This window comes from Penicillium diatomitis (genome assembly GCF_028827545.1).
Source record: "Penicillium diatomitis strain IBT 30728 chromosome Unknown utg000015l_segment0_segment0, whole genome shotgun sequence".
Classification (NCBI taxonomy): Eukaryota; Fungi; Ascomycota; class Eurotiomycetes; order Eurotiales; family Aspergillaceae; genus Penicillium; species Penicillium diatomitis.
In genome coordinates, this window is record NW_026623187.1 from 1767512 (window position 1) to 1788134 (window position 20623).

At 46.3% G+C, this 20623-nt stretch overlaps 7 protein-coding genes across 7 annotated transcripts; 4 read left to right on the forward strand and 3 right to left on the reverse strand.

Annotated features, from left to right (window-relative positions):
- Positions 1-1351: 1351 nt before the first annotated feature.
- On the reverse strand, positions 1352-3097 carry N7539_009357 (uncharacterized protein; the record flags this gene model as incomplete). The annotated part of the gene is made up of 2 exons (XM_056938952.1): positions 1352-2913; positions 2977-3097. 2 exons carry the CDS (start codon positions 3095-3097, stop codon positions 1352-1354), a joined length of 1683 nt encoding a protein of 560 aa, XP_056786329.1.
- A 4733-nt stretch (positions 3098-7830) lies between these two features.
- N7539_009358 (uncharacterized protein) lies at positions 7831-10051 on the forward strand (the record flags this gene model as incomplete). Its single annotated transcript, XM_056938953.1, has 3 exons — positions 7831-8075; positions 8153-9791; positions 9830-10051. The coding sequence occupies 3 exons, from the start codon at positions 7831-7833 to the stop codon at positions 10049-10051; spliced, it is 2106 nt and encodes a 701-aa protein (XP_056786330.1).
- Positions 10052-10864: 813 nt separating this feature from the next.
- N7539_009359 (phosphotransferase family protein) lies at positions 10865-12138 on the reverse strand (the record flags this gene model as incomplete). The annotated part of the gene is made up of 2 exons (XM_056938954.1): positions 10865-12078; positions 12132-12138. The coding sequence occupies 2 exons, from the start codon at positions 12136-12138 to the stop codon at positions 10865-10867; spliced, it is 1221 nt and encodes a 406-aa protein (XP_056786331.1).
- A 1225-nt stretch (positions 12139-13363) lies between these two features.
- On the forward strand, positions 13364-14160 carry N7539_009360 (BTB/POZ domain-containing protein; the record flags this gene model as incomplete). Its single annotated transcript, XM_056938955.1, has 2 exons — positions 13364-13519; positions 13573-14160. The coding sequence occupies 2 exons, from the start codon at positions 13364-13366 to the stop codon at positions 14158-14160; spliced, it is 744 nt and encodes a 247-aa protein (XP_056786332.1).
- A 734-nt stretch (positions 14161-14894) lies between these two features.
- N7539_009361 (uncharacterized protein) lies at positions 14895-15737 on the forward strand (the record flags this gene model as incomplete). The annotated part of the gene is made up of 2 exons (XM_056938956.1): positions 14895-14998; positions 15047-15737. 2 exons carry the CDS (start codon positions 14895-14897, stop codon positions 15735-15737), a joined length of 795 nt encoding a protein of 264 aa, XP_056786333.1.
- A 4-nt stretch (positions 15738-15741) lies between these two features.
- On the forward strand, positions 15742-16098 carry N7539_009362 (uncharacterized protein; the record flags this gene model as incomplete). Its single annotated transcript, XM_056938957.1, has 1 exon — positions 15742-16098. One exon carries the CDS (start codon positions 15742-15744, stop codon positions 16096-16098), a length of 357 nt encoding a protein of 118 aa, XP_056786334.1.
- Positions 16099-16461: 363 nt separating this feature from the next.
- Positions 16462-16954, reverse strand: N7539_009363 (ribonuclease III domain-containing protein; the record flags this gene model as incomplete). Its single annotated transcript, XM_056938958.1, has 2 exons — positions 16462-16721; positions 16765-16954. The coding sequence occupies 2 exons, from the start codon at positions 16952-16954 to the stop codon at positions 16462-16464; spliced, it is 450 nt and encodes a 149-aa protein (XP_056786335.1).
- Positions 16955-20623: the final 3669 nt, after the last annotated feature.

Sequence of the window (20623 nt, forward strand, 5' to 3'; positions counted from 1 at the left end):
TAAGGGCTATTAACTCTCTTCCTCTGTCCTTGCCAAAATCCTGCTGACGATAGTGTAGCTGAGAAGAAAATGCATCTATCTCTATGTTGACATGCGACACCTTGAAATATTAAGGGCATAGGTCAATTATTGTTTATTGAAAAAATTCCTCTACCGAACTGTTTGTCTGGTGCGCAGAATTCGTGAATGCTCGAGATGTTGACAGGCGTTAGTCTTGTACTGGAAAGCTTGCTGTGACGGGCCAGTGCCCGGTGGTAAACCATGTGCCATGGCCTTTCGGATATCGTCTTGGCAGAAGGATTCTGAACGATTCCATCATGAGGTTCTAGAGGATCCCATCCGAAACGGGATCGATACTCTTAAGGACCGCGACCAGTCCTGTCCCTTCTTCTTTCCTCAAGATTGTTGTAAACTGCACGTGGCCTAGTATAATTGAATCAATTCTGCTACAGCCCTTCACAAGAGAAGGATTTTGGATCGTAGATAGGTTGGAGGTGGTTATAAAAAGTTTCATGGGTTGGGGAAAGATCGTAGAATTCATGTCGCCGAGTCACAAAGCTCTCATAATATTGACTTACCGTGGTTATGCTTCAGATTTGTCTATTAATGTCCGCTCTACGTCGCATGTCAGCCTCGCGTTCGAAATCCAGAATACTCGATCATCTGATGGCGCTAAATGATTGGGCCCTACCTTCACAGTTGATGTGCTAGCTTGCATATGGTACTACTTAACTATTTCCGAGACTTTTGCCTAACGATCTTATTTGGGGTTATATACCAACAACAAAGAAGAAGCAACTCTATCATTGAGTCGGCGTTTACCGCATTGCAATTGCTATTCTGTTAAGATCTCGAATATGTTCACTACTTTCTTTTTGTTAGTAGAGTAGTCATCCTTATTTCTTATTCAAAGATAGATATGATTTGTCAGTCAATTTTAAGTCAGTTGTGCATCAGATACTTTCTGAGTGAGAATAATTCTAAGGCAAGGCAGAGGACTCCCGAGCTTACATCCATGTCTGGTGACACCCTCTGCCAGGGAATTGTTTACGGTCACAGAAATATAGTAAGGAGGCTATTAAAGATAGATTTTTGGTGAGCTTGGATATACAAACGAGACGCTGAGAAAAGGGAAAATGAGAGGGAAAACCTGCAGACGACAGCAGGGAGAAAAACCCTCTCGACAGGCACGTAGGAGCTTATTCTGGGGCAATTGAAACGGCAGACAAGAAACCACTGGAATCCAGACATTTCGACTTCAGGGACTAGTCAAGTCCTACCTCTGTTATCAACTTTTGAAGAAAAAAAACAGAGGTACAATGGATATGAAAGCAGTCCATCTCTTAGGCCTCTATGACCGTCCTGACTTTGCCAGTTTCGTTCGCAGTTGGTGAAGCTGTCTTTCGAGCTTGATTATTGTCGCTGTTTCTTCTTTTTCATCGCGGCCCCGTCGGTTGGACCTCTCACTGGACTCGTTACGGCGCCTGCTTGGTCGCTTCTTCTGGGGAATCACGCTTGGCTCGCTCTCCGACATAGTTGCGTCAGTGTTTTCAGATTCGGGAGAGCGATCACGTGATCCTCTTCTGGCAAATCGGGAGTGGCGTCTGCTCCTGTCTCGATACGCTTTGTCTTTTGATTGGTCCGCATCACTTTCTTGTCCACTGTGGTTACTGTCCACATCATCGCTTAGTCCGTGCTTTTTGCGGTATGCCGTTTCAAGCTCCACAGCTTTCTGGAATATCATTCGGTCAGCGTCTAATTTGGATCCAGAACTTATACGACGAATGAATGAACGTGTCTCAAGCGTGATCGCGCCATCTTTCCATTTCACAAGAGCGCGGGTCTGCGGATAGCACGCATCCTTGGTGGCCTGTATGGCATCAAGAGCATCGAAGCCTTCTTCATCGTCCTCTTCAATCTTCCAGCCGATCCCCAATATATCTTCAACGTCTTCACGCGTGTACTTCCAAACTTCATGTTCAAGTCCATTTTTGGAACTGATGATCTTAGCGCTGCCACGAGCCCTCGATGGGAAGATTCGCGGAACAGTATGACGATTGTATCTCTCATAAGACCCCGCTCGAATTCGATAAATAGGCGTCTTGTGGTCTCCATATCTCACGAAGGTCTGGGAGCCAGTTCCTTTAGGCCACCAGTATAGGACCTTAGCCGTGGATAATTTACGCTGCTCCTTTATGGTTCGTGATTCCAAGGCATCGAGGCCTGTAGGGCCATTGTTGTCAAGGCTTGATGCTTGGCTTGAGGTTGCCGTATCTTCATCTACATCGGACTGGTCATTCAGTCCTGTAGACTTCTCGTCGGCGATAGAGTCGTTGTCATTCACAATTTCAAGACCTTTAATCTCGGCCTCTTCTTTCATGACCTCCCGATCGAGATTCCATTCTTGCGGAAGGTGACACCTTTCGTTGAACCTATTGATGAGTTCATGAGTCTTTTTGAATGCCATCATCACATACTCAGAGGACTTTGTTTCTATTCCTTCCTCAAATTTTCTTCGCCAGTTTCGATACGTCGAAGGATAGAATGATTGGGGTATACTACCACTAAGTTCAGGGAGACCATCATCCTTATTGGCGCTGTGAATCTTGTGGTTCAGATGTTCGAAAAACCTCTCGCAATTTTCGTAATCGGGCTCCTCCGTCGCAAGAAACTTGATCATCTTGTTTGAATGAGCGAAGGTATCTTCTCGAATGATGCGTTTCACCCTTTCGCTGACTGGAGAAGGCTCATGTTCAGCCATACCACCATGGTCCGAAGCCAGATCCATGATATCTGGGTCTGTCTCGTCCGCCGAATCGTGAACACCAGCATTTGGTGCGAAGTCTCCCGCCCTGGTCGGGCTCCTCCCGAATCTGGTCTTCTTTCCAGTTTTCTTTTTCGTTTTTTGGTTTTCTATCCCTCAGATACGATCACTATTGTGATCACAATTCAAAGTAGCAAGGTCGAGAGACATACCATCAGACTTGGGTAATAGTTTCGGTACGATATTGTCAGGCTTGACACTGTCCTCATTGTCCGAAAACGGGGTTTGAATTTCACGAGCATCCCGACTTCTTCTTTGCCTCCGCTTCGCCATGTTGATAATTGTTTCTAGACGCGTGGGAAAATGGTTGGTTGGAGATTGATGGGCTAGTTGCACCTGCCTCTTCTCAGGACGTTCGAACCAGCAGTGCTTTATACCTAACACAGATAACTTCTTGGTAATTTCGCAGCCTATAGCCGTTTGATGTGTTTGGTTGAATTTGAGTTCGTGCTTGTGGAGCCTGAAAGCATGTCGCAAAGCCTGAAAGCGTGCCGCAAAGCCTTAAAAACGTGCCGCGACGGCCACCAAAGCGCGCTACGGAGGTCGAGGAACGCCACCTAGGTCCTTACGTGTCGAGGTTGCTTGGAACAACTCTCAGTCATTCGTCAGATTCATTGCACCAACTGTGTTCTATAGTATGGATGCTTAAAGCGCTCTAATTACAGTACGAGTCTATAATCTAACGAGGTCGAACGCAATGCGATGGGTCAATCAGAATCTAGTTTACAATTTGGGACCACATGTTGATCATAATCCCTGTAACCACCAGTACTTGGACTTCAGGTACCACTGATTATGTTGTCAATTTGGAGAGTAACTCATGTCAGTACAATTGCCTTGTAAGTATGCCATTACATTGCTCGCCATAACCGACGCGTTGTCACAGCGAGTCTTGTAGCATTCCGCAATCGCCATCCAATCTGACACGTCCTCTTGAAGTTTCTGTATCGTCGAATAAGCTTCTGTTAGAGCAGCACTCTTGCGGTTCAATTCATCTTCCATTGATTTGCCAGACATCTTCAATTGATGACTGTCATTCTGTGCAATTTTCAACCGCTCGGCAAGAACGTGAAGTCTTCGGTCAAGATCTGAATGAAGATCATGGCTTGTTCTGGTGCTCACTAACTACTTACGTTGCTCGTCAGTTGTCCACAAAATGCTGTCGCTCCGTAACTATCAAGAGCCTGACTTACTGGTGTGCGACGAACAGCCCGAAACCTTGAGTTGATACCCTCACAAAGTTCAATGTACGCTCCCACAGAATGCTTGCTGAGATGCTTCTTGAAAAGTGGAAGGAGGGATGGATCTTCCACCTTCCATAGATATTGATGGCTTCTGTCGGTCTTGAGTCGAACGTGGGTTGGTTGTACCCTTATTTCAAGTGTGTCCCCTTATAGATATGCAGTGTTAGATTGGCCAGGCGATTCAATTGATTGGACCCTCCTTACAAATATGCTGGGAAAGAATCTTTCGACACTTGGACCTCCAAGAGGCACGCTTTTCATTTCCGCGCGAGGACGAGTCATGCTCCATATCATACAGGTAGATCGGGTAAGGGAAATAACTCACTTGGTCGGGGAATTAGTGGTACTCAAGACCGCAATTTATACAGAGCACAATCTAATATGCCAGGTTGGATGTTTCATGCATGAGCTTTGGGCTCTAGCAAGAGCGACGAGCGCCAAAGCCACATCTTGGTGATCAAAAACAGACATGCCAGCAACACTGACGTCGACTTTTTCTTGAACTTGTACCACTAAGGCGAAGCCATCTACTTCACATATACTTAGAATTTGTGATTCAGATTGCAAACCCGTGCAAAATATCATTTTCCGAGGTGCTTCCGTACCAGCACTAGTTTGTCAAATTTTCAAAGAATAAATCTCTTGGGAATCTCGTCGGTGTGCTGCTCATATAATCCTTGTATTTGCAAGGGCTGGGCAAAGTCGTTACCTGAGAGCCAACAACCTCGTAATTCAAGTTGTTTCAAACGTGGGAGCATCTCTGAGAAAAGACAGTTAAGTGGGCACTCGCTTTCCACCAAAGTCAAATTTGCAATATTCCTCAAGGCGCGAAGCATCAATTTCCTCAGAGTACGGTGATCAGGATGTCCTGAGAGGCGACGAAATTCAATGGTGTCGATGGCAACATGACCATGAAAAGCCGCTTCTATACCTCCAAAAACTGCTTGTATATGAATTGTAGTTGAAGACTCCTCGCCGATGAACAGTCGTTCACCAAAATACAGAATACTCCGGCGACGACTTGATAGAAGTAAGAGTTACTGTACGTAACTTTTTCAGCTTGGGGAAGGAGCTTTGCCATATACGAGAATCACGCCTATCTCTGAGAATAGACGCCTGCTCAAGTGCCACTTTTCTCAATCGCGTATATATAGTCTTATAATTGAGTTTTCTGCAGCGAATGAACTTTGCGAAACAATTCTGGTCGCGATTGTATTCAGGAGGAGTGTAGATGCACGCAGTGAAATAGAGCCAATTCTGGATCACTGAATTTATGGTCAAAGACTGATTCACTTGACTGAATCCTCGAGCGTTTTGCGAAGGAAACTTACTTGGATCATACAGATTCGGTACTCGGTACTCGAGTTCCTCCACAAAACTTGCATAAGGGGACCTGGCAAGTTCCCTTAGCAATGAAAAGCTCTTATGTGTGAAGAGTAGTCAAAATCTTCTAAATAGCATAAGTGCGCAAGCGGCTCGCAAATTTCTGTTCACTAAAGAGAGACTTTTCAGCGACTTGGGCTGTAGTTCTCTTGTTACCAGAATGAGGATTTCCATTGGCAGGCTTGTAGGATACTTCATGTTGCACATGCATCAATTATGAGTGAAGCTCACAAACAGTCTTCTAAGTTGACTTCTCTAGTAATTTACTATTTGGTCGCTCAGCGCTACCAGTGAGTGTAATGAGTGTGATTATTTTGGACGAGTAGTGTATCCCGTGAGGTGCCTTCCGCGACACACGTTTCTAACGCCTGGGTAGATCGGTTGCGCTGCGACACAATTTCCGGCTTAAGCAGAGATTACTTAAAAGCACATGATATGGTTCTCTGAAATTCTTGGGAAACCAACCGTCAAGTAATTTTGTGCTCAATAGTACCTATTCAAGTAAGTAAGCACCTTTCTATTAGTACACGTACTAAAGCTAAGTTGAGTTCTAGCATAATGAGGGGCAGAATTACCTGGTCTTGTGTCAGTTGTGGAACTACGAATTTTCACCGGCTGGACCTCAAAATCGTGCCTTATGATCTGGGATCACTTTACGCCTATGCCTGGTCTTTTTTACTACCCGCTAAACGACGTCTGAATCTGCACACGATTTGTCATAAATGTTTCGAAGCCCGTGAATTACGATCTTTGTCCGAGCAGTTCAGCATTCTGCAGAAGCACAGAGCTCGGCATGCAAAGATATCGAAGGCCAAATGGGTACGACAAGAATGGCATATTTGGCTACCTTGCGACGAGTACCGAGAGATGAAGGAGTCTATTGAAGAGAATAAGAAGGCCACTCTGCATCTTTTTGGGTCCCTGTTGGTTAGCTAGGCATTCTGCCAGATACCTCCTGAAAGCGAAGGAACGGTTAGATAGCGCGCAATACGGAAGATGGGCTTTCACATAGATCGGTCAGCCCACTAATGGACAATGCCTAGCCGCCGACGCACTCTAGCATCTAATGAAATTACATTCATATCGTCATCGTGTCGTATCCGATAGCTGAAGAGATTCGACCTTGAGTCTGGAATGGGCTTTGAGGGCTGCATAACTTAGACCACTTGGTAGTTCTTTCTCCTTTACCAGCGGCGTGGCCTGCGACACACTTTCCATCACAAATTGCGGTCATACCAACAGTATGGCAGATACAGTATGTGTGTGTGTGTGTAATTCATTTACCCTGACCCCTCACCGAAGTGATATGCAGGCTACCACAATTATATATACATCTAGAATACATGTTTCGTGTACTACTTCCAAAACGAACTTAGAGCCTCGTCGGGGCCTGTCGTGGCCTAGTAGCCCTTATTGCTTGTCTTGCTGCCCTCATGGCGCGCGGCTTCGAAATCGCTGTGACGCTTCAGCGAAGTCCAAGACAGCCTCCACCGTCTTGGCACGTGAAGCAGTTCCCCTTTCTCCAGGTCCTCCCAATAAGGTCGTCATGCTGTTAAACGCGTTCCCGACCTTCCTCCGGAGCTCTCGGCGTAGATCTCGGAGTGAAGGACAATCTAGCAGAACATGTATCACACTTTCCCGCTCATCAATGCGGGAGTAGTCTCGCACACATCAGGCAGATACAGTACGTCCCGAAACCGGTGCAACCGCTTGCACTCTTCGACTTGTGAACAGCAACGAAATATTTCCTGTATCAGTCTGGATATTGTAGTTTACATTAATCGAAATTCCGTACCTTGTCTCATAACTGTATTGGCGGGCCAAGGGAGCTGGGATTTTCCACGGATATACATGTCAAACACGTAGCTTGTGACTGCCTCGTGAACATGGCGACCGCTCAATATCCTGTGTCACTGGTATGTCCAAGTGAATAAGTTAGGGACTCCCTACTAGGTTTCTTTCAACGTGTGTCATTCGTCTTTCTACTTTATACTAACTTTCGACAATGGATGGATCAAACATTATTCGAGTTCAACTACACACTCTGTTTGCCCTTACGATCGCTGCCACATGTCTGTCTCAAGCGATCCGAGGCGAGACAGATGCGACCTTCACGACTAAGCGCGAGGCGACCGACCTGGTGAATTGCAATTGCCTCCACAGTAGTCCCTTTGATGCCTGCGAAAATTCAATTTTTATGAGTGCTGTGGATTTTTTTGTTGACAACGGGAATATTATCATACCTTCGAGGTGCTAAATTTAGCCACCAGAAACCTTGTCATCTCTCGGGAAAATACTTCCACCGGAAATCGTGATCAGCTGACATCAGCCCCCAACCAAGACCAGTCGCGATTGTCTCAAGGGACCCTTAACAAATCGATGGCCAACAAGAAATCGCCAGATTACAAGACTCTTTTTCTGCAGGCGGAAAAGAGACGCGAAGAGGCTGAAGAGCGACACAAGCAGGAAGAAGAGCGGAGGAAGCAGGCTGAAGACCGGCAGAAGCAGGCTGAAGACCGACAGAAGCAACTTCAAGAGCTCAGCCGACCAACCACTTTTGTGGAATTCTTACGCCATTGCCATGAACTGCTATCCCGACCGCTGAGAGTCGAGACACCATCTCGGTCGACAACCGGAAAAATCCCCCTTCCCACGGGAAAACATTGCCCAACACGATTGGAATACTGGGCTGACTGCTCAGCACTGCAGTCGGAGCTTTTCAGATCCGTCTACAACTATCTCCAGTTAACCCCCGGGGGGCGCCTCAATTGTTCTCATCTTTGCCTGAGCTAGAAGGATTAGGCCGTCGACTTGGTCGGAAGCCGATGAGCAGCGAGCAAGAACTCGAGGCCTATGAGCGCTTCGCCGTGGAAGAACATGTCCATGACATAATTACCGAGCTGTGCAAACTACCAGCTGCTCGCAACGAGTTCGGTCTCGGCGATGAAATCCAGTTCAGCAACCATACGAATTCCTTAAACGAGAACGAAGCTCCCGAAGCAGATGCAAGCCAACCATCAAGTGTACACCACCCAAGACCTGATCAGTTCTGCATCCACCGTGTCGACGATCACACTACCACTCTCCTCACATCTGTTGAGTATAAGCCACCCCACAAGCTTTCTCTGGCCACCCTTCGCATGGGGCTGCGACCAATGGACCTATGGAAGGATATGGTCAGATCAAACAAAATACCGACAAACCAAGCAGCCAAGCTGAGGTACAACGCCGAGCGACTTGTCTGCTCCGCTCTTGTCCAGGAGTATCATGTCATGATTCAGGAGGGGCTAGAGTACTCCTATGTGACCAACGGGGTCGCTCGGGTGCTCCTCCGTGTTCCACATGATAAACCTGGCACGCTCTACTACTTTCTATGTGATCCAAATAGCGAAGTGGATATGGAAATGGAAGCTACCCTTGAAAACACTTCTGTCGCAAGAACACTGTCTTTGTGTTTGATGGCATTCCGCTCGCCTGTGCGAGGTCAGGAGTGGAGGAATTCCGTACGACCAGACATTCCTTTATGGAAGACCAGTTTCGATCACACTCGCTCTCGCATTCCCGAAGACGAATTCCGCCAACTTCCTCTCAACTCCGACAGTACCGCGCCCAAATTTCCAAGCCCAGATTCTGGTTCGACCTATGAACCATCGTCATCACCGCCAGAGCCCCCGGAATCATTATCACGTCAAGTGTCTTCTAAATCTCGAGTTAGCTGTGCCCCATCCGATGTGAGGCATCGCTTACACTCGTCACAATCACCCGACACCGACTCAAATCCGGCAACGCGCCGCAAACGAACCTTCAGTCAAGTTCCGTCATCTCCATCCGTCCAACGCGTGGCCCGACAAAGAGAGACAATCGATGGTAGGGGTCCAGACAGCCAGTCCCGCCACCGCGGCGCACAATTCTGCACCCAGAAATGTTTACTCGGGTTGCAGTCTGGCGGTCTTCTAGACGACTGTTGTCCAAATGTGATGCTACATCGTCGAAGCAAGGATGATCAGCAGCATCCGATTACTTCAGAAGACTTGGTCCGTCTACTCAAAGCACAATTGGACGAAAACATTGACCGATGCAAACCCCTCGGAGGGTGCGGGGCATACGGCGCGCCGTTCAAACTTACTTGTATCACATACGGCTACACTGTCGTCGGAAAAGGCACCACAACTAGGCTGTGGCAAGAAGTCTCTCGCGAAGCGGAGGTATACCGAATTTTGCGTAAGGTACAAGGGTCCGCTGTTCCTGTTTTCTTGGGTACAATCGACCTGGCAAAAATTTATTTCCTTCACGGTGCTGGAGAGATTCGCCATATGCTCGTGATGGCCTGGGGGGGGAAAGTATGGCATCGATGGAGCTGACGCCTGAGCTTCTGCAGAGGGTTCACCAATCGAACAAGGAAATCAGAGCTTTGGGAATCATCCACGAAGACCTTCGACGTGAGAATGTTCTTTGGAATGAACAGCTTGGGCGGGCAATGATCATCGACTTTCACCGCTCCACATTGAAACGTCGACCGACTTTGCAGCAGCCGCGAGCCTCAAAACGACGACACCGTCAACCAGAGACAGTTGGTTCGAAACGTCTTCGTGTGACGTGAAGGGTGCTCAATCTTATTGGATTAGCAATTCAATTACGCATGATAATGAAGCATGCAGCATTTCCGGCCGCATCTGCCTGAATCAATCAGGATTTATTTTTATCATCATTCTTGATGCCCGCTTCTCCACTGCATATACTGGCCTCAGGTGATATACAATCCTATATGTGTTGACAGTGACGAATCGATCACCCAATTCTGGCTCTTGGACTTGACTTTATGTGATGCTATGAATGATATGAAATGATTGATTCGACTATGAAGCCTCAGCACCGATATTATGGACTGTCGTGTACTAATCGAAAAAATTGCGATAAGCGCCCACCGCTCGGCAACCTTGACCAATGAGATTGTTCACTTTCCCAGCTTCTCCGTATATTTTTCACGTTTCACTTGGCAACGACCCCCTACTTCTTCCTTTCCTTCTCTCCTTTCAATGCTTTGCTTCCGCCACCCAGCTCTCCACAGCAGAAACAGCATCATAGGGTGACTTCTTGCGCTCCAGAAGAAATGTTAGAACCTCTGCTGGGCTGAAGACTTGTTCGGGCATCTTGCTGGCAAACTGACGTGCAGGTCACTCGACCGTCTCCTGGTCACATTCCTCGATGCGTTGCTTTTGGCTCGGCAACTGCCTGAAAACTGTGTGAGTCGAAATGTTCTGATCGGCAGGTTTCTTGTCTGAACGAACGTGGTATATAATTGAAATGGAGCAAGGTACTAAAGAAAAATAGCCATCTTGATTCTCAAACTGACATTTTGTTCCTTTTTTGTCACCTTTTGGCGAGACCAGCATGTTTCAATTATACATTTCGATCACTTGTTGGAGTTGATGATCATTTTTGTAGTGTTCCAATGCTTCTGCCTTCCAAGTCTCCCAATGGAAATCACTAGTGATGCCCATGGCTCCCAAAAGTCCGGCAAAGAGCCCAAGGAATCCCTCCCAATCTGCGAGGTCGTAACCGCAGCAAAATCGAAATCTGTGGATGAGCCGGCCATTCCTGACAATCTTTCCGAGATCCGGATGCCCTTTTGCTTCAAAGCACTCTGCAAAAAAGTTTCGTCTTCACCAATGGAGGTTTTACCCGCGTAGAAATCAGCAACAGGGAGCAGGACGATCGGTGAGTTGAATGCTCCTGACTTTGAATCTGTATACGCCCACTCCCAGTCTATAATTCCAGTAATATTAAATTCTTCGTCAACAAGTATTTGGTCCCCCTTCTCATCCGCATGCTTCAAGTAGAACTTCCCGTCGTCGAGAAGTCTCTGAGAACAAGCTTCCGGGACCTTGTCCAAGAGAAAACGATGAATCAAAAACGCATCGACTGCCCGGTCGACATACGACTCCTGTCGAACGATAAGATCCAAAATTAATCGGATATGTGCGCTAAAGTATAGTTCAATGGAGAAGAAAGGACCTAGCGCTTTCATCTGGGAATCATGAAAGTCAGTCAAGGACTCTCGAGCAAATGGTCCAAGATCATAAGAGCCTGGATGGTGCATAGAGCCCGTCATAGCGAAAGGATGAGCCTTTAGCTCAATATAAATGTCTGCAAGTTGACTTGCTACCTTTTTCCTTTGCTCGGGAGTGGCCAGAGACCAGCGCAAGGAACTTCCTGGCAGCTTCTCCATTAGGATATATCCAACGCCAATAGGGTTCGGTTCACAAAAATTGAAGTCGAAAACTTTCGGAACTGGGACTTGAGTTTCACCAAGAAAATGTAGGGTTGAAACCTCGCTGCGCAGAATGTAATCTCGTAGCTCTGCTGGCGGCGAAGTCGCGTTGGACCTTCGAACACGCGCCAGCCAACTGATGCCATCATCGAATGATATCTCGATATGGTAATTCATTCCTCCCATGACTGAGCTTCGCGTTGATCTGTCATATCTAAGGTCTTGCAAAATGGAGCAAGTAAGGCCACCCCGAAGAGCTGATGCTCGAGAAATGAGCGCAGGAATGTTGATTTTATCAATAAGTTTGGTGATCTCATCCTGTTCGGCTTTCCTGGCGGCGGGGTCGTATTCAGCCTCTTCCTATTCACAAGAATCAGCAAGGCCTAGAATGCCGTTGTCTTGGACTCACCTCCCATCTCGGACAGGTATGGTAACTTGGTTCCAGATGTTTCGCACAAAGATGACGATTGCACAGAGCACATTCCCCGTATATGCGAACAGAGGGTTTGTTGCAATCTTGAATATCACATAGCCACATCATCATTTGCCTTGTATCTCTCAAGACCACAGAAATTAGAAAACTCGGGCGGGTCTGCTATTTATGTGATGAGTCATTATGGCATGGCTCGCCTGAATTTGAGTCTATTGTGGACAACCTGATTCTTAAGCACACCGCTAATTTGACACGTGGCGACTGCGCAGACCTCCTAGAGCTCTTACCTGGAGCGCTGTCACCCAAACTTAAGTCCTTACTTCTTCTTTATCATAGTCAAAAGTCTCCGTTGGTCCAAGTATTGCATACGGAGCAGCTCATATGGCGCTTAGCTAGAAGATTTGATAGGCTACACCCCTCATTTGTGTGACAATCACACGAGAAACCATAAGCAGACGATACATCAGAAGTTGCAACTGACACCTGACTCTGGTCACCGAAAGGTTAAAAGAGGTTGACTTCCGCAGGTTGCTCATTTTACCACGAATCACTTCTTCACAATCCCTTATTCACTGTGTCGATCAACTGTTGATTCTTTTTGTATCCTTTTCGGTTGAAATCCACAAGAATGCCAAGCCCTGCTATCAAATGCGTGAAAGAAGGCTGCACGAGCTGGGCAGAGAGTGGGTCGAGATATTGTACCGCCCACAGTATGTATGATGTCTATAATGAGCTAGCTCTATCGGTACTAATCAATGTTCTGCGACAGAATAAGAATCGATGGATGAGACTTGGGAAGCAGTCTGAGGCCCTCCGCGAAGCTTTGTTTTAAACTCTTTGCTGCCTCTCTACTTTTACTATCATTTATCTTTCGCATACCTACGTCCACAACTATCCTCCTGCTACTGTGGACCTTGAATGAGATGGTGATCATACCACATGTATTCTTTCAAAAATCTTTCGTTGTCAATCATCCCTGTTTTACAATTACAGCGACTAAGAATCAAATGTATTTTCTGTCGTACTGGAATACCAAGAACAGGATCTCATTAATGGGACCCCCGCATGTTCATCACTCGACAGTCTACGCGTCAGATATAATTTTCCCCGCAATACTTATGTTGGGGCGAAGATTTAATTTTGTCCGGTTTTCTATCTTAACTCTCTTCCTCGTGCGAGATCAAGTGCCAGTGGACGCGATAGCAATCATGTCTGAACTCAAGGATGTCCTGCAAGACCTACTTCTACGAGGCCGATTCTCTGACATGGAGATTCTTTGCCAAGGAATTACTTTCAGAGTTCACAAAGCTATTGTGTGCACTCAGTCAAGCTATTTCTATAGCGCGATGTGCGATGGCTTCAAGGTATTTTTTATTTGGAAATGGAGGATATCTTTGGTCGCTTACTTTATTCTTAGGAATCCATCGATCGAGCTATCAATATTGAAGACGACACTCCAGAGACCATGGAACGTGTTCTATCTTTTCTCTATCTCCGAGATTATAATGAGGATGGGCACATTCTTCAATATCATCAACCGATATCGACGCTTGCCATCTGTGATCATGACTCTAGTTCATCTCTTTCGGAAAATAAGCCAGAAATCTCAGAGCCAGCTAATCGAGTTGCTTTCAACAATATTGAAGTGTTTATCGCTGCTGATAAGTATGCGATCCTTCCTTTGAAAGCTCTGGCTACCCTAAAGCTCTCCCAATGGGCAGACAAAAACTGGTGCTCTCCTATGTTTAACGAAGTCGTGCAAAAGGTCATGACGTCAGTACCACAACATGAATTATCTCTTCGGGAAGTGATTGCCGACATTATATCGAGGCATGTCTTCGACCTTATCCAAGACCCAGAGATAGTTCGCACCTTAGATTCTTTTGGATGCCTTGGGTCCCTCGTTATCATGAAATTAATCAGCAACGAGATGGTGAAACGGCCTCACGATAATTATGTTTTGCCGTTGGGTACTAGGATCAGCTCTTCTCGGCGCCATCGGTAATGTGCGAAATCTTTCAATGTGAAATTAATAAGTGGAGAATATGGAGATCGAACTTTTCGTTGCGACTCTTGGAATACGCGATATTGAAGCGTCCTATTTCAGTCCTTAGGTTTCGTCACGCACGAAGGATCTGGTCCCTGCCACACGGCTCTGGGATGGAGAAAGGAGAACAGAGTACCACTCATACGATACGGTTCCCATAGCTCCCAATACCAGAATTCGCAGTACCAAATGATGCAATCTATAGCAAGGCAGACGACTTCTTTGAGAATTGAATCTGCCAGCATCGCCACTACAGTTTCTCTTTCAGCTTTAGGCACATTGATTGTCATGCCGGAATGTACAAGGTTTCGATGCTGGCCAATATGGCCGATTGCAGGAATATATAGCGCGATACTGAAGACGAGGCTCACGGTCCTGGTGCGGATAAGTAGTAAAAGCTTCTGCACTGGCCAAATGTAATCAATCATAATCATGTAAATGGTAAGATTGTACCTTTCAATGGCTGTGATAATGCAAGGACACATCACAACATGCCGCAACTTCTGGAGAATTTGGCGATGATGGTACGTATAGGTTAACGCATGCAGGACAACTCATACCTGCATCCTGGCATTTTCCCTCTTTTGCCGCCCAAAAATCTAAGAAGCCATGGCACACATTCCGCTGCTTCGAATATTTCCTTAAATTGACCCGGGTTTTTCCTTCTCTCCTTACTGCAAGGACCGACGAAAATGGTCAAGAAGAAAACTAAGCAGCGTCGAGCCCAAGAGGAACCCCTGAATCCGATGTCTGTCCAGGTATCTCCAAAGGTCGATTATGTCCAGCCATTGTCATCGTAAGTGCTGTTGTCCATTTAATCGACTTTTTATCTAACTTTTCATAGACCATACGAAGGCCCAGTCGTGACCGCCACGATCGGGAACAAGCAATATTGCATTCTGGGATATTGTCTTCGGAAATGCCCGCAATTTGAGCAGCAGTCGGTTTTGTCTTCATATATTACCCTGCCTTATATTCACGAGGATGTTGGGCATACCTTTGTGCATTTCCTATATTCAGGGTGCTACGAGACAATAGATTCGCCAGTCGATGATGGTATATCCAGTGCGATGAGAGAGTATAGGAGAAGTGTCCTTATCTACCAGGCATCCAGAACATACCAGCTTCCCTCTCTTGAGGCCCTTGCCCGAGATTACATAGAACGGTTCGGCGAAGAAATGTCTATATCCGATATACTGCGGACTACAAGTGAGGTCTTTTCAAACCTTCCTGAGGACGAAACCTGGCTTCCGAAGTATATCGAAAGAAACCTCCGGCACTCGTTGAGGTCTAGCAAGTCAAAGTTCGATGTGGATGAACTTTACAAGGCTTTTGGTCAGGATCATTACTTCGATAATACTGTGACAAGAATGATGCTCGAGATACTCCTCCGTCCGCAGGGAGTTCACCTCGCAGGACGGGAAGAGCGACTGCGAACAGATACGCATTCATGGGAACACGGAGGTGAAGGCATCGATTGGAAATCCACTGGACGGGATAGCTGGCGGGCGACAGTTGACAGAAGCGTGGACTAATGGAATGCCCGCTATTGGGGAATCTTTTGTCCCTTTTCCAAGTGCTGCAGATGAGCCTGGTGCTGCAGATGAGCCTGGTGCCGCTTTCAACGAGCCTGGTGCTGCTTTCAACGAGCCTGGTGCTGCTTTCAACGAGCCTGGTGCTGCGGATGAGCCTGGTGCCGCTTTCAACGAGCCTGGTGCTGCTTTCGACGAGCCTGGTGCTGCTGAGGATTCCACCGATAGATTGCATCCGACGAAGGTCTGCCTTGAGGATGTAGCTCTTTACCAGCACTGGAAAAGCATGTCCTCAAAGAGGAGAGCTAAACGAACACGAGCTCTTGTTGCAAGGGTCTCCCGATTCCAGGGAAAGATGGCTTAGTTTCGATTCTTGTAGTGTGAAAACTTCTGCTATTAGGTTTCCAATGAGCATCTGCGGGCCCTCGGTTTCCAGGTCTCCTTTTCCTGCGGTTAATTGCACTCTACCAACATTACAAACCTCAGATACTCATACTCGGCATGAAACAGGCAATAAACAATCAGCTATTCAATTACAAACAGTAATAAGTCAAATAATAACTAGCCATCAGACTTTTCCAGCATGCTATCGAGAGATACTTAGTGAACTGGAGACTCAATGCGGCGGGCCATAAGAAAGGTCATTGTCATATCAGTAATTATCATTAGATAGATACTGAATCAATTCGAAGACAGAATAATCTTCACATGCGGAGGACTCAGTATATTAGGTAGAAACGCGGTCGGAAGGTGGGTATAGGTCAAGTTTCTCCATGACTTCATCCACCTGCTGTACGTCTTCGTTGGAATCAAGCCAAACTGCACCAAGAATAGCTTCCACGGTGGTGGCTAATGTGCTGTCCGGTACATTCCTGTCTAAGTCTGGTCTTTGGTGGATAAATCTCTGTAAATTCAAGACTTTAGCCCTAGAGGCTAGCTGCTTGTTGCAGGCGTAAGCTTGGAGCATACTTGTTCCTTGCTCTGTACCTATATATCAGCTAAACGTCTGTACTGGAAGGTATAAACATACCCGTAGTGTTGCCTTCGCGATACCAACGTTGAAGCAGCATAAGGTCGAGTACTTTGTCTCCTATCAAGGCTAGCCGCACATTTCCTGCAGATGCTAGTCCCGACTCTTCCAAAGCCTCTTCTATCAAGTCTCGGGCATGGAAATGATGCCCAATCACTTTTTCAAAATTTGTATTGAGTTCTGATTCCATTCAGTGATGTTTGTGTTGGATTGTAGTTTATAAAAGCCAAAAGTTTCGCGACAGTATGTGAAAGTCCTCATGAGCTTTATAGAATTAGAATTGTCCAATAGTCTACGTAATTATGACATCTGTATGAGCATTGGACGTTGAAGGACTATTCTCGTGTTCGGTAGTCGACTTATACCAAGGTTGGTGCGGCTCACCATCAATAAATACGTAATATGATATATAGCATATGCATAGAGGGTCTGAAAGGCGGAATTCCAGCCTAAATGTAATATTACGACTACCTCCTGCTTTAGAGCTACATTGAAGCCACGAAAATCTATAACCCTTTTATTAACCGCTATTTGTACCGCTTTCTGGGTTTCCTCCACCGACCGACCCTCTTACACTCGTGAGCGCGCATTGCGTTGCACAAACATACATCGGATGGATAGTGCATCAAACAAAAGTAATTGGACGATAATTGCGGGGTATGACTACGGCAGACTTACTTGGCAGAAAAAGATGGTAAGCAGACCTGCGGCGCCACTGAACTCGCTAGTAGCCGCCAACACTTTATTGGTAGTCTATGCCTACTAGAGAATCGAAATATGAACGCGATACTTTCAATTATAAGATACATATGATAGATAGTATAACTATAGCTAGCACTGAATACATAGGGGCAGAGTGATTTATCTGCTGGACGAGTAAGCATGGTTATCAAAGAAGATAAGCCGGTGTTTCTTAATTGCGGTCAAAAAAGACAAATGACCAAGAACGAAAACACGGATCCAGGAATTTTGACAATTCTCGACCCAGAGTTGGCTGTTGGCTTGCTTGTGAGGTTGATTGGATCAGTTCGAGTCATGGCGAAGTGCCCGCTCGCCTCCATCTCCGTTAAGGATGTGGGGCTTAGGGAAAGTTATTGGTAAACGGGATGGTGAAGTCGTGCCTAGAGCTTGAACGTCGTGAGTCATGCTCGCGCTCGAGGCCAGCTGAGACGTGGGTACTATACGGCTTGAGGCTAGCCAAATTCCACTAGCGATTAATCGAGGTTAGACTAGTCTTAAATCTCGTTCATTATCGTGAACGGGGCACGTCTTTTACAACCTTGAAGGTGGACCCTCGGTGACCGAAGTCCCTATAGGCGTAACTGCCGCAACCACGGAGCTGCGGGAAGCATAAACCTGCCGAATTTTGAGTGCGCGATTATTAACATTTGATAAAATCATACCTTCACTGGAACACTGAAATGGCAAGCACTAGCCACAGCGACAAGACATGAAATGTATTTAGGTAAATACATGGTAGGCACTGCAGGTACGGGCTTGAAATCATGGCCTCGTTACCGGCAACTGTCATGCGCGTTAGGCTCTCTAAATAGACCTCGAACTCTAGGGCTCCAGAGCTCGCTCATCATTCTACTTCTATTTGGTGAATGCGACCTCAGAACCAATGTCGCAGCAGGCGTATAGAACCCGTGCCGCAGAAAAGCGCTTGGAACAAGAGCAGACCTTTAGAACTAGTGTCGCATTAGCGCATATTGCGGGATCGTCCTTTGACCTCTACTGGACGTATTTCTGCACTGTCAGAAGCATGTCTACCTAACCTGAGGTGACCCAACCCCTGTTACCTTGCTGCCTACAGCCCATGTTTTCAGCAAATTGGAATCAATGCCACTCATTAAGAAAATGTTGGAACACTCTTACAAAAGAACGTATGATTTCTATTTAAGCGCGGTTCCAGGGGTCCCACATTCCATTTTCCTGCCGAGCTGCAGCTAGGGATGGGATTACAGGGACTGTAGGTTCAATTTCGGAAACTCATAATAAGGCCGGGAGTCCTGCGCGTAATCGCAGGAATAGGTGCCACGCTAGAACATTGGTGAAGCCATCCCGGGACCTCTTATCTTCGGCAAGGCTAGAATTGCGAAACGGTAGAAATGGATCGCACAAATACTGAATTCCAGGCAGCATGGCAAATCTGCAATTCATGTTTCTCTCAACGTGTACGCTGGAACTCCTAGCCAGAAGCGGGCCATTCAAGTTAAATTTGAGAGGATGATTATCTCCGGAACCACGACAAATCTAGATCTTGTGAGTAGCGCACAGACATATGCTTCTCATCGTAAGCAACAAGTCGATGCGCGATGCGCCTGATAAAACTCTGGTTACGCCTCTATTCAAGACACCCGAAAGATTCGTGGACTTTTTAAGATTATTTATAGTTATCAGAGAAAGATTGACGTGGCCATCACCGGACAAAACACTTGGCTCTTAAGTTACTATATCGACAGAGGACTGGGCTGAGTAATGGGCTGTCGATCTCTTCCATTGGTTCCACATCCTTTGATCCGAGTTGTTGCAAACAATTGGCAACGTACAGCTCTTCCTCTGTATGTTTCAAAGTCTCTTTCAACTGATCGATAGCATCCTCTCGAGCTTTCGCTTCGTTTTGCAGTTTCTGAATCAAATTTTTCTGCTGCTGGGTTCCTGAGCGACCAAATGCTCAACATCAACCGAATGGGCGGACTCAGTTGTGGGCAATTTGAGTAGCGAAATCATTAACGAAGCATCAATTGCAGAGGTATTAGTACTGGAGTTGAAGGCCAGATTCCGTGTCTTTGTTCTCTCGGTAGAAAGGTCGTATGCCAATGTTCGACAGGTCTCGGCAGTGTGAGCTTAGAAGTCTACCTGCGACTTTTGGTACTGTATTCCTGCCATTGGCCGTTCTATCTTTAGACAATACGCTTGCAGTCTCTGATAGGCAAGCGAATCATCATAAATTCTTGTTTCCAGAGTAGTTTGATAGCGTTTCGACTCCTCTTCTTGTCTAGCGTAATTTCTCGACAATTAGGAATTGACTGCTTAATTAGTGAGATTTCCATTGTGAACAGACATCGATAAAGTATGGAAAGAAGCTCTCACAGTTGTCATGCTGGCTTCTGTGTCAGTAGCCATGCTCGCATAGCATGTCACGATGAATGAATGAAAATAAGAATGTGCTGTCCAATCAAAAGAGCTGTAAGCTATCGCTTGCTTGTTGCGTTGCTGGGTTTCTCAAGCATTGCAATAGAGTTAGAGATACTTATAATGCTATATGGACTGTCCAATTTCAGTGCCGCAGCTGTGGGATATAGGCAGTAGATGTGCTATTTCCGTGTCGCAGATTCACGGCCGCCACAGATATTGAGCTCAGCACGCATACTGGAACATGGCCCCATACCAGAAGTACACACTTCGATAACTCCCAACATAAAGTAGGCTATAGAGAATTCAGATGACTTCGCATCAAGATTCAGCTTGTAGCAAAGATTTGTGGTTGGTCAGGAGGAACTTTGATACGGCTTTCAAGGTGTCTTATAACGCAGCTTGACATGTATAGGCCCGAGAAAAGATTTCTCAGTCTGCTATCTCATTTCCTCTGTCTTGTTTCCCCTTTTCTACTCTATAATCATTGCGTCTTCACCACCCCAAATTCCATAATTAATAAGCCGCACCACTCCGGAGACAGCACCACGCAGGAACAAGCCCTTTGCGTTTCACATACACTTGTCATCCCTATTAGCGCGAATGAGTCATATTACCTCTCAGCGCCTGGGCCTATCACGGAGGAAGTATCTCCAATGGATCATCGAGTACTTTGCCTTGGCGGTAGCTCGTCCATCATCGAGCGGCTTCCATCGCGTTT